The sequence below is a fragment of the Corvus moneduloides genome, chromosome 5, assembly GCF_009650955.1.
Source record: "Corvus moneduloides isolate bCorMon1 chromosome 5, bCorMon1.pri, whole genome shotgun sequence".
Taxonomy (NCBI): domain Eukaryota; kingdom Metazoa; phylum Chordata; class Aves; order Passeriformes; family Corvidae; genus Corvus; species Corvus moneduloides.
Window position 1 is genome coordinate 17608658 of NC_045480.1, and position 15786 is coordinate 17624443.

Genomic DNA, 15786 nt, shown 5'->3' on the forward strand with positions numbered 1-15786 from the left:
CAAATATTTCATTTAAGATGTCTCATAACCATTGCATCTATTCTTCATTGTTTGAGGCCACAAGTCTGGCTGCCTTTTTCTTTTCAGTCTCACATTTGTATGGGTGGTGTAGATCAGAGGCATCTGAAGCATGAGATTTTTGCAGAAAGGAAACAAGATAGCTTTAGCACCTCCAGACACTGACTGAAGAGTGAATCAAAATTGGGACAGCAATGGCACATGCTTGTCAGCTTATCTCTCTTGCCCTATCTATTGAGCTTCCATAAATTTGGAGCCAGTGTAAGCCTTGGAGAAGAAATACACATTGCATAAGCTCAGTGGAGAACTTGTTAATGTTGGTTGTGTAATCTGCCAAAGATTCTGTCTGCTTTGAGAACGCTTCAGCCCCCATCATCTTCTTTGCATTAACTGAATTGGACTGCTCCTACAGAGATGGAGCTGTCTCCATGCTAGAATTTGGAGGCCCAACAAAAGTTCCCCTGCCATTCTCCTGCTACTGCCAAAGGCTGTGTTTTAAAAAAATGCAAAAAACAAACGAAAACAAAACTGAGGCTAAGATCATGAATACAGGCCAGAAAGAGGGTATAAAATAATTGGTAATCAGTACAGCACAGTCTTCTGGAAAACTTGGAACTCAATCTAAAGTTACTCACTCTTTGGCAAGGAAAGAACAGCAACCAGTGGCAAGGTCCACATAAAAGGTAACAGCTTTCTGTTGCTGCAACTTCTTGCCTTGGCTCAGACTCAGGGGAGAGTGATGTGGGTAGTAGCACCACCACTGGACAGATTTTAAATACATTTAATAAGCTGCTCTATGTATTCTGCTAAATAGTGGTAATTCACAAAATCTGCTTTTCAAAGGCTAGAAAATAGAAGGTTGCTTTTGTTCTCCTACCCCAATCTATGCCATAGATCATGATGTAGTCTTTTTAGTTACATAAACACAATTTTTTCTACAGACTTCTATGGGAATGTGAGGAGCCAGAAATATTTGTAAGAGCTCAGTGTGCATGTGTGCCCAATATCCACATCCTCAGAGCTCTAACTATTGCCTCCTATGGGATATTGATCACTCAGCAGCCAAAAGCTTTCATACAACAACCATTACTAGGTCTATTCACCAGTTTAGTCTGAAGGGCAATTAAGAGAGAATCAAAGGAGCTCAATCTAAACACAGACTTGCTTACCCATAAACTCCACTTTTTTTTTTTGTTGTGTGATTATAAAATTCTGAAGTATTTCATCAGAAGGGGAAGAATGTGTATGATTTAATCTACAGTATGCCATTGTTCAGTTTACTCTGTGCCAAGCTAAAATATGAGGGAAGATATAAAGAGCTTAAAGTGAATGAGACACAGTATTTATCCATGTGGCTTCTTTATTAAGGAGACAACCTCTGTGATGGTAAAAAGGTCAGTGCTACTCCATTATGCCTACTGTATCCTTTAATCTTTTTTTTTTTTATTTATGTGCTGAAATCAAGAAATAGAAAGCTATGTTAAACAGTTGTATTGTTTTTTTTTTTTTTCTCTTTATTCTATTAGTTTAGCTTCAGCGTCAGGTACGTGTTTTGTGATATTTTCAGAATAACATAGTCCTGAGACATCACTGCACATCTGTAATACTGTTTGGAAGACTATATATATGTGTGTGTGTATATATATGTGCATAGGTATGTATAAAACTCAAGTTGTTTGAAAAATAGCCTGTATTTACTGAATTTCAAATAGGTATTTGAATTACTGTGTCAAATTAAAATACTGCTGTACATCTCCTTTTCCAGGTGCAAGCAATAGTACTCACAACTATTTTGCAGGATAAAAATGAGGAGTATAATGGATAGTATTTCTTGCAAAAAGAAAAAAATATTTACAGGATAATGGTGTAGCACAAATCTTTTGAAAAGTAATATCAACTACTGTCTCTCATAGTGTGCTGCCATTTAATAGTAGATGGTTCTATATTGCTGATATAGGGAAGTGAATTTCATGTAAATGCACTAATATAATGGAATTTCTTAATCCTGGCTGGTGGGAGAAGCTTTTCAAGCATATTTGCTAGAGTCATAGTCAATGTCATTAGTCATAGTCAGTGACATGAGAAACAGCATTTCTGGAAGAAAAAGAAAATGAAAGATACAGTTTCAGTGCTATATAAACTACTTGCACTATTTCAAGCTAATTCTGAAAACAAATAGTGGGACTCTGCAGGAATTTATACATATTATAAATGTTGAAACAATTTTGTTTTGTCAACATATCCCCAATATAAAATTGGTCTGGGCAGAATCTGTTCCTGGTTTATTCCATGATTGTATTAAAGCAAATAAAAATTATTTTAAAAAACCAAAAAACCAAAACAAAAACAAAAAAAAACCAACCAACAACTCCCCACCAAAACACAAACCTTGAAAGAAAAAAAAAGTCAGTAAAAATTGTTAAGAATTTTTTAGGTTATTAGTGTTTTGGCGAGAAAACCTGCATATAAATGAAAAAAAAGAAGTGTTTCTGTGATAATTCAGTTTTAAAAACAGGTTTATGTGATGGTGTTGATTTTCACTTTTTTGTGGTCTTATGGATGTTGCTTGAAGCATTTCCCTTAGTACCAGCAGCTGTAATGTCTCCTTCAAGTATATTCTCTGGTGCCTAATATAGTACTTGCAGCAGCTTTTCAGGCTTTCCGTCATGTTGCAGCACCAATATTTATTCAGCCATGTATTCTCACAAATGCCAGTTTTCTTTCAAATTTGGTTGGCTCTGGTTAGTGATTTCCATGGATATAGTGCCTGTAAGCACTCAAACAGCTCAGCAATATTTAACCCTCCCATCATGTGATGTGACGTCAGCACACACCTCTGCCTCCTGGAATGCACTCTAACAGGGGCTGCTGCTGTCTTCTTGTCAGCATGTGGGGTCAGAAGAAAGAAAAAGCATTCCTGTGCTTGGAAATATGTAAGTTGTGAACGTTAGAATGGGAGAAAAATACAGACATCATGTATATAATCTTTCAGCAATAAAAACCAAGTAATACAACAAGTTTCTAAGGGTTAACCTGTTAAGAAGGGAGAAGTTTCAGAAACAGCAAAACAAACAGATACTGGGCCTACATTTTCAAATTAGCCAAATTTGAATTCTAGTTATGGGCACTGAAGTGATGTTCCAGAGGATAAGGTGCTGGATTTTCAGTGTACCTAGTGTAAAAAATGAGGCATACTGATTTTAAAGCAGAACTAGGTATGTGCAGTGAAGATTCTACGTACATGATTTTGAACATTTAACTGTGTAGCAAAATAGCCTACAGATTCATGGCATAAATAGGGAAACTGTGCCACTTTAAAATGTGTGAGACTTTGCCTTCTATTTTAAAAATGTTAACAAGTTTAGATAAAATCATTTGGATGTGTCTTTCTAACCAGTTGCAGCCAATCTAATAAGTTGCAGCAGATATTTTCCTGGCAAAGTTGTATTAAGCAGGTTTGCCTGTAGGTAGCTCTGCAAACATCTTGAAACTTCCAGTTTCTGGAAAATGTAGGCAGGTCTCCCTGAAACACCAGTGGAAGGGTGCTGTCGCAGCAAACAGAATGCGTTCACAAGGGACCAGAGGTACTGCATATACTTCTGGTATTTTTGTGTTGTTTTTCATATATATATCTCTTCCTTTTTTTATCCTGATACTTTTGCATGACGGCTCATTGTTTTTAAGCTTGTTCACCTAAAAGATGAGTGATGCACAAGTGTGGAACAGCAGGACATGCCAAGATATAGATGAATAGAGCATGGTTTTACATGAAACGGCTTTTGCCAGGTTTTCTACTGAAGTGTGCAAATTTAAAGCTGTGGATCAAGGCCCTGCTCTGTGCACTCAGTGTTGTGTCACAACGTAATGACAGTGACAAACTCCTGAGCAGACATGCCCACTTAAAAATACTGTATGGAGGCACTCAGCAATAAAGGACAATTGCCTTCAACATCCAAGAACTATCCAGGACTTCTGAAAACTGATTACCAATATGGACTATCACTTTATAAACATACTATACATCCTAATGCTGTTGCCATTCTGAATTGCCAAGATTTTTCTGGTACAGGGAGTGATGTAACACTAGTTTGGCCCTCCTCTATAGTTTGTGGAGAGTTATTCCCAGCAAGATTAATTTGTGTGAGCTCCCCAAATGCAACTAACTTGCTCACAAGTAGCTTTAGGTCTCCAAGATATTGTGCACATATATCTGGTATTGGAAAGCTCGTAGCAGCTGGCATTACATCGGCAGTTACCTCAGGAATATTAAAAATTTCAAGCTGCATCATGCAATTACCAGAAGCAGTATTTTATTTCTTCAGTCTTGGGCTTTTTAATGTTTTTTTAGCCAGTGGCTCACTGTTATGTCATTCACTTTATGAAGGACAACACTCTGTTGTATGAATGGCTTACTTTTAAGTTTTCTTCCAGGAAAAAATTCCATACCTCTAAAATCTCTAACCATCTGACTGATAGTCTGTTTTTCCAGTGCCCATGCTATACACCGAAGAGAACCGATGGTTGTAGAGCTGCTTTAAGATGAGTCATTACTTGTTTACTTATTCTTTAATAGTTTTGCACAAATTTCACAGTTTATATCTACTGCTCAGTTACAGATTTCTGCCTAGTTTTCCTGATGTTCTCAATTTTAAATCTCTTCCAGCATTACAGCTCTCCAGAATTTTACCTGTTACCATCTGTTGATTTTTTACCAAAATATTATTCATCTGTTTTCTAAATGGAATCGCATTGCAATATTCTGCCCGTGTTTCTAATCTTCCCAAGAACCCTTGAATTATTTCTCCATTTTCAGCAGTGTGCTCAGCTCCTCCTAGTTTAATAGATCTGCAGATTTCATTAATGTACCATTTACTCCCTCTTCTAGCTCATTATTGAAGCTATTAAATGAGATCAGAAGTAATACTAATCTTTGTGTACTGCACTAAATGCCTCCCTTCAAAGTTATTGTTTATCATTACCCTTCATTGTTTGTCATCACCCTTCATTTCAGTCAACATGATAGTTCATTTCCAATTTATTTAAGTTTGGGAACAGAATTTTGACACATTGGTGATGGCAGAAGAAAGGCTAATCAACAGTCCAGGAGCAGCTTCTAATTAAGGTTGAATTTAGAGAATCAAAGTTATGAGTCCTCTACTGCAGCCACAGCACAAGGTAGAAACTGTCTCCATAACTTAATTGAGAACACCTTAAGCCCAGTGCTAAAATATCCTAAAGTAAACAGTATATGGCTAAATGTCAGACATATGACAGTATATCTTCTGCTCTCCATTAATTTTGTATTACTATTAAAAAAATCAAGTTTTTCTGGCAGACTTCAAAGTGTTTTAGTAAATTTGTTTCTCAATAGCTGCTCTATTACATTGCCAGAGAGAGAAGGTAAATTTATGAGTAGCAATTACAAAGAGAACCCACAGAAGATATGAACTTCTACCTTTGGCTGTTTCAGAGACATACAGTCTCACTTCCAAAGTAGGTATATCTTTTTATGGGTCCCTGCATGGTGTAAAATTTCAGGGACAAGATTTTAATTTTCACCACCCCTTCAAAATTTAATTTCTAAACTCCATAGTAAATACAATTAAAGATATTTATAATAGGAAACCAATCCAGTCAGGAAAATCTCCTTTTGACAAGATACAATTCCTCTGATAATAATTAACCCACATGACTTAAAGTCCACCACCAAAACCTATCCATCTTTCACCTTAATAAAATATCTAGCATTTTGTAATTTTAGTTGCTAACCCTTATTACCAGGGCCAATTACTCCTGCTTTTTATTGATTTGACAAAAAAATCTTTGTCCAAATACATTTGGATACCCAGAAACTGCTTGTTTTTTCTTACAAATACTTGGCTTGAGCTCATTCAGTTACATATGTGCCAGTGCAAACATAAAGACCTTAAACATAGTCAGGAAAAGCATGGCCTCTAGATAGAGTTTAATAGTTCTCTTAAAGTTTTATACCTACATGTGTTGAACAAAACCATGGGACAGTAAAATACTGCAATTCAGGTTGGGGCCAGGTTATTTGTTAGATGTAGGGAAAATTATCAGAGTAAGAAGGTGGGTGCATCCTAGAATCCATGCAGTGGGTCTAAAGAAGATGTAATTTCAAGTCCCACCACTGCAGTAAGGAATGGGTTATGAATCCAGAAATACAACCAGAAGTGGGATCACAAATGTAGAAACTGGGTTGCCAGAAAAATCTGAGCTTCGTTGCTATAAGCGCAGCTTCTCTGAGTTTTGAAGCCCTGCATCTTTCAGTATCTGCCTACTTATCTGACAAAACCTGGTATCTCATTACTGTGAATCTGTCTTAACCTCTGAGGCATATTTTGTTCACTCTCCCCCAGACTGCTTATGGAATATTTTCCTCCTACTCAATCTCTCCCAAAACCCGTCTCTGTTGATTCCTGATACGGAATCCGCAGTGACACTTTTTAGCCTTGTTTTTATGCTTAAGCATTTTTATAAAACTTTTTTATCGTTAGTATCTCCTGTCTGCCCCTCCCCCTGAGTTACATATTTATTATATCTCCTGTGAAATTAAATTGTATTATTCTCAGAGAAAATATTTAATGTTACTTACATTTTCAAAGATGCCTACCAGTAATATTTAATGACGTAAAAAATAAGCATTATTATTCTGGTTCATTAATACTTATTAATCTTAATTTAAGGTGGCCCTGATGAGTTTGACTGTTAACTGTCCTTAACTTGCAGATGAAAGCCTGAGGATGCTGTTTCAACAAGAGAACACTGGCTAGTTGATTTTATCGATTTTTGTTCATCTGTATAATACACATGAAGGATATGTATGTTTGCCTAGACCATGTGTCAGCATGCGTTTTGGGAACAAATTAGTATGTTGTGCCCCATTTTCCCCTTCGTTCCTTTGTATTCAAGGGGCTTTTACCTTTCCTCTAAAAGACACTTGAGGAAATACATGCCTGCTGTGAAAGCCTGATTTATTTTGCATTGCAGCTGCACTGTCTGGTTCTGCAATATTCGTTTTGGAATTAAATCAGCTTCCCTGCATCTCTACAAAGGAATTTATTTTTTTTCTAAGAAGTTGATTCTTTTATTGTGTGCATTCTTGGCAAAAGTATGTGCATTGACTGTGTTAGTGGATTTCCTATGTATATTAAGGTTTCTTATTCTCATTATCAAAGAAAATGTCAGTTACATGTATAATGCTTTGCAGAAGTAGGTCCTCACCCAGAAACATTTCAAAATCAAGAGAGTAGAGTGTAAGTGGAGTAAAGAAGAAGAATAGTGGTCATATATTACAGCAGTCCAATACGTGCAGATACGGACCTCAGCAAAAACAGTGTGGATGTAATGTTATAATAGAGGGGGACAAACACCAGTAAGTGAAAAAAGAAAAAAAATTGCAGTAGTGCCATCTAGTGTGCCAGGTGTTGTGGTTTTCTGGAAAGGGACAGTAAACTACTTTCAACCCATCCCACTTTTTACGTGACTCTCCTCCTGCTGCTGCTTCCTTTTCAGTTTGCTGACAGGAGAGCAGTAACAACATTGACAGAAGGTAGAGGAAGAGACCTGAGGGCTGTTTTGCAGATGCTGATTCTGGCACACATGCCATAAGGTTGTCATTGCTGCTTTAAAAAAATGAGCGTCCACGGGGTTTTAAAGAAGGAGAAAGATAGCTGTTCTGTCTGTACTCCCATACAAATCTTGCTCTTCTACTCATTGGTTTCCACTGCAAAACATGTAATGGCTAAAATATCCTTTTTCAGCTACTGCAGGCAAGTTTTCCTGGTGTTGGAAGAGAGAAAAAAAAAAAAAAAAGAAGAGGGGCTGCTGGTTTTTGAAGCTTACTGGAAGAGGTGGAAATTATTTTTTGCCTGGTGGCTAAAGGAATTATGTTGGATAAAGGGTCCACAAAGTTCTCTGTATGAGAGATGGGAGATGAGAGGCAAGTGAAGGGAAAGATGGATCTGTTCTGTGTATTAATTCTTTGTACTAGGAGGAGCCCTTTTACCATGACCACCCTAGGCTTTTCCACTGCTGCCTTTTCCACTTTCACTGGTAGCTGACTGAACCTCTCTGCTTTAATCCTGAGATATGCAAAGTGCATGGCTTACCCTCCAGTGTGTGAAGCTGCACAGGGTTTATTTTTGTCTTCCACATAGAATCTGCTTGTAACAAGTGGAAGAGTGATCAAGCCAGGAAGTGTTGTCTGCAAATGAAGCCGACATCTCCACAACACACATAATGCTGTGTATTCACCTGTCCTCTGCAGCCGGTGCTGGAGGATATTGCTTTTCCAGTTGGATTTGCTTGGGGTGCAGCTACAGCAGCATATCAAATTGAAGGTGTCAATTTTTAACTATCAAAGCATTAAGGAAGTTTTAAGTGAACAAAAATCTGGATGCAGGAGTGTTTGATCTTTGCCTTGTTGTGTAGACATTATATCTGATGCAAATCCATGTAGCACTTATGTCTAAACACTTGACTTGAGGAGTAAGAAGAGGGTAAAAGATGTTTCAAATCTCAGACATATGGCTAGGTAATGGAAATGGAGCTAGTTATTGGGGGCGGGGGCGTGGGGAGGAAGCAAGTATAAGTATATATATATAAGATATAAGTAATTTTTTCATCTACTTCTTGTGTATATCCTTTCTGTAGAGCTAGTTCAGGTAAATTGCTATTGGCTATTTTGAAACTGGATGGGACAACTACCTCATCAGACATTGGTACTCACAAGAAGTCTTCAGGTAGGAACTCGTCTCCAAAGATTATGAAGAACAATGAACTGAGAGGTTAACAGTTGGACTTGTGGAGGCTGTCCCCCAGGGAAATGTGTCGTGTTCCCAGCTGAATAGAGGGACTGATGAAGGGATTTGCCCAGCATGGTATGAAAATATGTTGCAGATTAGGGGATGTAAACACATAAACATAGGGACACCTACAGCCATAACCCCTCCAAATTTTATCCTTTCATAAACGTGTCTTTACAAACCTTCAAAATACACATGTACCTGATTTTCTCATATTATACCCTGCAGCATACAGGCATTTAACTCCCATTGATTTCAGTACCTAAATGGGAGTTGTAGATCCTAAATTGTCTTTGAGGATGTAGCCTTTAGTTCTTGGTTATTGCTGAAATTGAGAGTACTTGTCCATGCTCGGTACCTTTTAATGAGCTCAGTTCACTTCACCTAATAGACTCCACAGCTCGCAGTTCCCGGGGAATCAATATTCTGGGCCAGATTCTAACTCGAGTCCTGCAATGCACATAGCTCTTCTAACTAATTTTTAAAATGTGAGTTGTGTGTGCATATAGAATGGCATTATAATTTCCTGCCTTTTGAGTGGCTACATGTGCAACTTTAATGTTCTCTTAATGTATTTTTAATGAACTTTCTTATGGCTTCTGAGTGGGAAAAACATAAAAAAAAAAATCTATAATATGGTCTAGACACTACTCAAATGACCCTTTTCCTGCAGAAGTAAGAAACTCAACAGGGAATTCCTTCTCCTGAAAGCTTCAGAGGCTGTGCAGCTTCTGACTTAGAGGCAGCATGATTGAAGCAATAGTTCTTGTAGAGTCCAAACTCAGTTGCTGTGCATATCACAAGATACACAGTAGAAGAGGAACAAGCTGACAGGCTACTTTATTTTTTACTGTCAGCTATGTATTTATGCACAGCACAACCTTCTCCACTCTGTATATTTCAAAGCGCTAAAAAATCATACCAATTGTACTCTGCATGCTCAAAGTGCAGATTTCAAAGGTTCATGACTCAGTCAAATCAAAATCAATTTTGCACCAGAACATTCAAAAGCACTTCTTCTTACTGAGGGCCATTTCTATGCTAAATTTCAACTCTCTGCTTGACTTTGTTGCTTTTTTTTTTTTTTTTTTTTTTTGGGGGGGGGGGCAGGGAGAGAAGTTGGAAAAAAAATCTTGTAATGGTAAAAGCGGTTTCCTTCACTTCTTTCATATGCCAAATAGTGGAACTGCATTAATTCAAACAAAATTACACTTTTTGGTCAGAGACCAGGTCAAGAAAATTTTACTCCGGAAGGTTAAAGGACGGCTGAATTAGAGGAAAATGTACTTGTAAAAGTACATAAAAGCTTAAAAATACTCTGATCAGTAATATTCCTGCTTTAGTAGCTTCACTAGTTGGAAAAGCATTACATTTCTTTCTGTTGTAATAATTACACAGAATGGGGAACATGTATCACAATAATTTATATTATTCATTCAATGGCATGTCATGTGCTGATTTGGTATCCAATTCACACCTAAGCATTTTAAATGTAAAATCAGTTCCTCATCACTGTTCTTTCCTGGCCCCAAAGCTCCCTGAAACTCCAGTTATGCCTACACTGTGGAGTGCTTTGTAGCATGGAAGTTTCTGAGCAAGCTTAGAGGTGCAAGCTTGGTTCAATGAAGAAGAGCAGAGCTCTCTGCAGACTAATTGTGGCTCAGTAGGATGTGTTAGTATGTAGAGCTTTCTGTTGCCTTGCTGCATTCCTTCCTACACTTTATCAGGTAGCTCAGATGCTCGATGCTGTACAGAGAAGTCTCTTTAAACAGTGTGAGGAATGCTTGAAAGTGAAAAGTCTGTTTGCTGCAGCCCTGCTCAGGGCTTTACAGTGGCTAATGACCACGGGAGTAGTACTGTTATACTCTGCTGAAAAGCAAATGCTTCCCCTCCTCCCTCCCACTTCCTTTGTTGGAGGAAGGCAGACAAAAAAGAGGGATCATTCAGCCTCTGCTCTAGATGACCATTCTTAACCGAAAGTGTGCTAGCTGCCTGTTATGGCAGCTTTTTCTTCCCTTCACTCCAACCGAACTGAAAAAAGAGCTGTATCAAACCAATATGGTGCAGGAAGCCTGCTCTTAAAGGCTTCAAAATTCTAGGTACCATCAAAGAATTACTGTTATTTGTTATTTCCTGCACTTCTCTCAGATGACTATTTGTTTCAGCGGTCATGTTTGAAATTTGAAGCAGGATATAGAAAACTTGTAGTATTGTATTTTTCTGAGGAGCATAGAGACAGAGCACCAAGTCTATGATAAAATCCAAGATTAATAAAAAATCAAACTGTCTGGATCTAAAATTTGACCTACTTTGAAGGTTGTCCCATGTAAAATTTAATTTACTGACCAACCAAATGTAGATGTATGTGTGCTGCAATAAAATTCTGTAAAGACCATGAAATGTGACAATGATCTTTGAAAAGCTAGGTTATAGAAGTGATATTACAGATTTTAGTAATGCTTTAAATTAAGTGTCTTCAATATGCTTAACCTTGCATTAAACTTAGATTTAATAAGACAGATGTATATTAAGTACTGAATATACTTAAGGGAGCAATCTTGCGTTGGCAGGGGATGGACTCAATGACCTCCTAATAGTTCTCCCCCATCTCTAATTTCTATGATACTAATTGATTATTAAAACACTTTTATTGAGGATTTATATGTAGCTATTATATAGTTATTAATCTTATAACCCAACTGATATTTAATTTATACATAATTTTAACACACAATGTCCTTTTAGTTTTTAAAGAAAAACCCTGGAACAGTGCGTTCACTGGGACTCTGAAAAATCTTGGTGGTAAATGAGGTTGGCCATTTTGAGGTTAATTGCAATTTTATGATTAAATCACACTTTACAGGGATTTACAGAGGGAAATAAGTTTACAGAGCTCTCCACATGAAAAATGTAATGTTTGCCTCAGCTACAGCATTGCTCAGGAAAGACAAAGAAATTGTAATGAAGAAAGGTGCATTTATTCGAATCAAATATTATATGTCGTTAGATCTCAGACAACAGCTAAATTTTGCATATTTTAATGATAATCTGTGTATCTCAATTTTAGAATTGTGAAGAAATATCTCAAAACTCTGAAAGTTTGGGGGAAATGGTGCAGTGCTTTTGAACACTCAAAATTAATTTCTGTGAATGTCTGGCTAAACAAAAAGCAGAAGTTTTGTAGAGCTGTGTTATTAATTCAGCTTGTATATGCCTAGGGCCATGGCTCATAATGGCATTCCTTTCTTTTTAACCAACTGTCAAGATTTTCAAAGGACATACTGAAAGCCGTAAGTGCCTATTTGTTGGATGTATTTCTCATACCCTAAAGGCTTTCTTTGATATGGACTGATCTTTTATGGATGGAGGTTGCATTAGAAAATGCCCTTTGTGAAAACCTGTAATATCTCAAGAGTGGCAAACATCTGATTTTTGGCTCAGGAAGTATGAAGAGTGTTAGAAGTCTGGATTTTTTTAAAAACAGAATTTTCAAATAATTAGCAGCAAGTAAAAATATGAATAAATGCAAAACCTAATGCAAATGTATATTAATGCTTGAAAGTTCCTAGTTACTTTAGATACTATAAGGAGTGGGTAGAGAATACTTCTCAATTTGCCCATAGGGTTTTCAGGGATTTGCACCTATTTTGTGATAAATATTTACTTGCAACATATGTCTTTTGATGTCAAAAGTGTAACGACCACGTTTTGTTTTTCAAGCAGAAGGCTGGAATGCAGATGGAAAGGGCCCTAATGTCTGGGACATATTCACCCATCAGGGAGGAGATCGAGTTTTCAAGAACCAGACTGGTGATGTAGCTTGTGGCAGCTACACTCTGTGGGAGGAAGATTTGAAATGTATCAAACAGCTTGGATTGACTCATTATTGCTTTTCTCTTTCCTGGTCACGTCTGTTACCTGATGGGACGACAGGTTTCATCAACCAGAAAGGCAATTGTTTCTTAAAAATAGAAGGTTGCAGCTTTAATTCAAGGTTATTGCTGCAGTCTGGCATAATTAATCCAGTATGCTATTCTGCAGTGTTGCTTTGAAATTGCAACTTTTTTTCAGAGTAATTATGGGATGATTTTTTATAGGTTTGCAACAACTTACTAATTAATATTCTAGATCCCCTTGGATAGCACAATCTTTTGGGATAGGATTATTACTATGTTTCCTATGTATCTTTTTGCTTACTCCAGTTTTTTTAATTGTAACTCTAAATCGTTTTGCTTCATCAGAATGTTTATACTTACTGGAATCCTAGCCATGAGAATATTTTTGGACAGCTTACAACAGACAAGTTATCTCATTTGGCAAAGTGAATTTAGATAGCTTATCAGTATACTCCAATGTTCTGAACTTCACATTGACTATTTTGCACTAAGGGACATACTTTTCCCAGACATTTTTCTGTAGCATATTAGAGAGGATTCTTCAGACTGATAGGAGCTATGCTTAGTTCTCTGGCAAATAGAAGCTCTGAAGAGTTTTCACAGTCTCAGCAGGCAGTATATATGTGTAAAGGGATACAGCACATAAATAAGCTGGTCAGATTGCTAGAACTCAGATATAAAATTTGTTTCACTTCTGATTAATTTATTTTAATTCCATTGGTGTGGACTTGGTGAGATTAAGGTCACCCACTAGGAAAAGACAGGAAAGGACAGTTATGCCTACAGAACAAAGGGAATGGAAGAAAGAAGAAACAGAGAATTGTGAAGAATAAAAGCAACTGAAGCTGAATCAGAAACAATGGGAGAATCAAAGTAGTTGGCTGAGATCTCTTGTATGCTGGGAGGATAATGTTCCAAGGAGAAAAAAAGCAAAGTATATTTGAATGAACCTCTAAATCTCAATTCTGCTTCCTACTCTTATGCATCTCAGTTCTACCAAGAAGATAGATATCTTTATACTTCTAGGGCAGTACTTGCCTTGGCAATTCCTTTCTTCTGGTTTGAAGATTGCAACGATGGAAGGCTACGAAGGATAGGACCCTTTAGAAAATACTCTTCAGGTTATCCTTATCTGTACTAGGATGGTTCCAGCAGAAGCAATCTTTTTCTGCAGAATTTTGGTCATATAGAGCTTGGCTATTCAGTAGACAGCAGCCCATCCTCTGCATCCTGCAGATTAAGGTTTTCACCAGAGAGTGGAAGAGCCTTTGTTGCAAGAGTTCAGAAAGGGGGGCTGGTAAATCTGCTGTAAACAGTCCAACCAGCCATTTTTTCCTGCAGAGCATGCCAGATACGTGTGCCAGTATCCCAGAGAGGCTTGAATTGAAGCTTTTTCTTTGCCACCAAAATTTACAATACGTGGCCCACTTTCACTGGCACAGCTTGTCTTTCCCTTGGAATGCTTTTTGTGGTGTGTTGAATTTAAATTTGGCTTAGTCGTTGTGGTTTCTTTCCTGTACTGATATTTCTTCAGCTGGGGCTGCAGGCACTGTAAAACCCCAGTGAGCTGCCTACCGTATGGGCTTTGTTATTTAGTTGTCAGAGTGGGAAATAGCAAGCAGACATTCTGAACGTACTTGGTAAGGAAAGCTAACATTATGACAAAACTCAGCTGTAATTTCAGAAAATGTTCACTTGATCCCCAGTATAAGCAGTTGCCTGATTAATATTATGAACTTTACATTTAACGAAAGGGCATTGGCAGAACTCCAAGTAGGCCAGCTTTCATTAGGCAGGAGTTCACTTCTCCTGTGCAGTGATCTGTTGAAGCAATTGTAACTGCATAGCATGGAAAGGCCATCATCTTCTATATAAACATTTTTGCAAAGAGCATGTGAAGAATTAGAAAGCTTAAAGCAATGTCCTTTCAAATAAAATCATTCACACCAACTGATTCACTACCAATTTCACACCTAAGATGTAGGACATTTGAAAACCTTTAAAACCATTCTGTTTCTAACTTGCTGGAGGTAGGGTCTTTTAAAGCAGTGATGTTGTAGATGTATTGTTCCTAAGATGTGTCAGGTTTTAGCTTAAAGCTTACACTAAGTTTTTAAAGTACTTTTGTACAATTATTTTTACCCTAGAAGGTGCCCTGAGCAGAAAAAGTGAGCTGCTAAACATGAGGTGTCAGTGCAGAAGAATACAGAAGGGGTAGACATGGGGATATTGAGTCTGTGAGAATTTGATGTTAAGTCTCACTTCAGCATGAAGGTAGGGAATCAGCATGGGGAGAGAAGATGACAGAAAGGAGAAAAGAACAATCCTTCATTTTCTAGTAATAAACTGCTCCTTAATATCTGGAATCCCAAAATTTTGGGTTATCTCCACAAAACCCTTCCTCATTTCCTCAGAAGAATGTTTTCTTCTGTATTTCTGCTTCTACCTGACTTGCAGATACAACCAGAGAAGCTAAGTCAGCCTACTTTGGAAGGTATGAGACAACCTGGAAATTTGACTTGACATTCACATCTTTCAGGAATGCAGTTCCATTTCTCTTCATTTCCTAACAAAAGGCATAAATCTTTTCCAATATAGGTGTTTAATTCAGATGTAAAAAATAAATGATACCTGGTTGCACTTAAATGTTATAAATTGTACTATATAATTTATAATCTGAAAATTAGAATGAGAAATGCTAGTGTCTTCTAGGTAGGGATTACTCTTAATATGAGAGGACAGGATCCTGTAGCAGCAAAGGATCTCTTTTCTCCCAGTTTAAGCCTTTGTAGTAAACCTTGTAGTCTCATCAGCAAAGGGTTAACACATACCCAGTCCCACTGAAGACAAATAGAAACCCATTCAAAAGTTAGAGTAACAAGATGTATTTGCTGCTAATTGCTATTGCAAACTAAGAATTTGCTTTTCAAAATTTAAGTTCTAGTATATTCCTTTCTCTTTTGCATGGGAGCATTCTCAGGCACAGGCACATATCTCCTTAGAATTAAATTTGTTTTTCTGGTGCTGCATTTGGAAGGAAAAGC

At 37.3% G+C, this 15786-nt stretch overlaps 1 protein-coding gene across 1 annotated transcript; it reads left to right on the forward strand.

Moving 5' to 3' along the window:
- Positions 1-6887: 6887 nt before the first annotated feature.
- Positions 6888-12920, forward strand: LOC116444103 (cytosolic beta-glucosidase-like). Its single transcript, XM_032109182.1, has 3 exons — positions 6888-6908; positions 8309-8381; positions 12570-12920. The coding sequence occupies exons 1-3, from the start codon at positions 6888-6890 to the stop codon at positions 12896-12898; spliced, it is 423 nt and encodes a 140-aa protein (XP_031965073.1). The 3' UTR covers positions 12899-12920.
- The last annotated feature ends 2866 nt before the right edge of the window (positions 12921-15786 follow it).

What these genes read in the sequence shown, in the direction of transcription:
- LOC116444103 (XM_032109182.1), top strand. Translation starts at nt 6,888, where the DNA reads ATGCGTTTTGGGAACAAATTA. An exon ending in TGCGTTTTGGGAACAAATTA is followed by an intron (nt 6,909 to 8,308) that starts GTATGTTGTGCC and finishes TGTCCTCTGCAG; the next exon opens with CCGGTGCTGGAGGATATTGC. An exon ending in AGCAGCATATCAAATTGAAG is followed by an intron (nt 8,382 to 12,569) that starts GTGTCAATTTTT and finishes TTTTTCAAGCAG; the next exon opens with AAGGCTGGAATGCAGATGGA.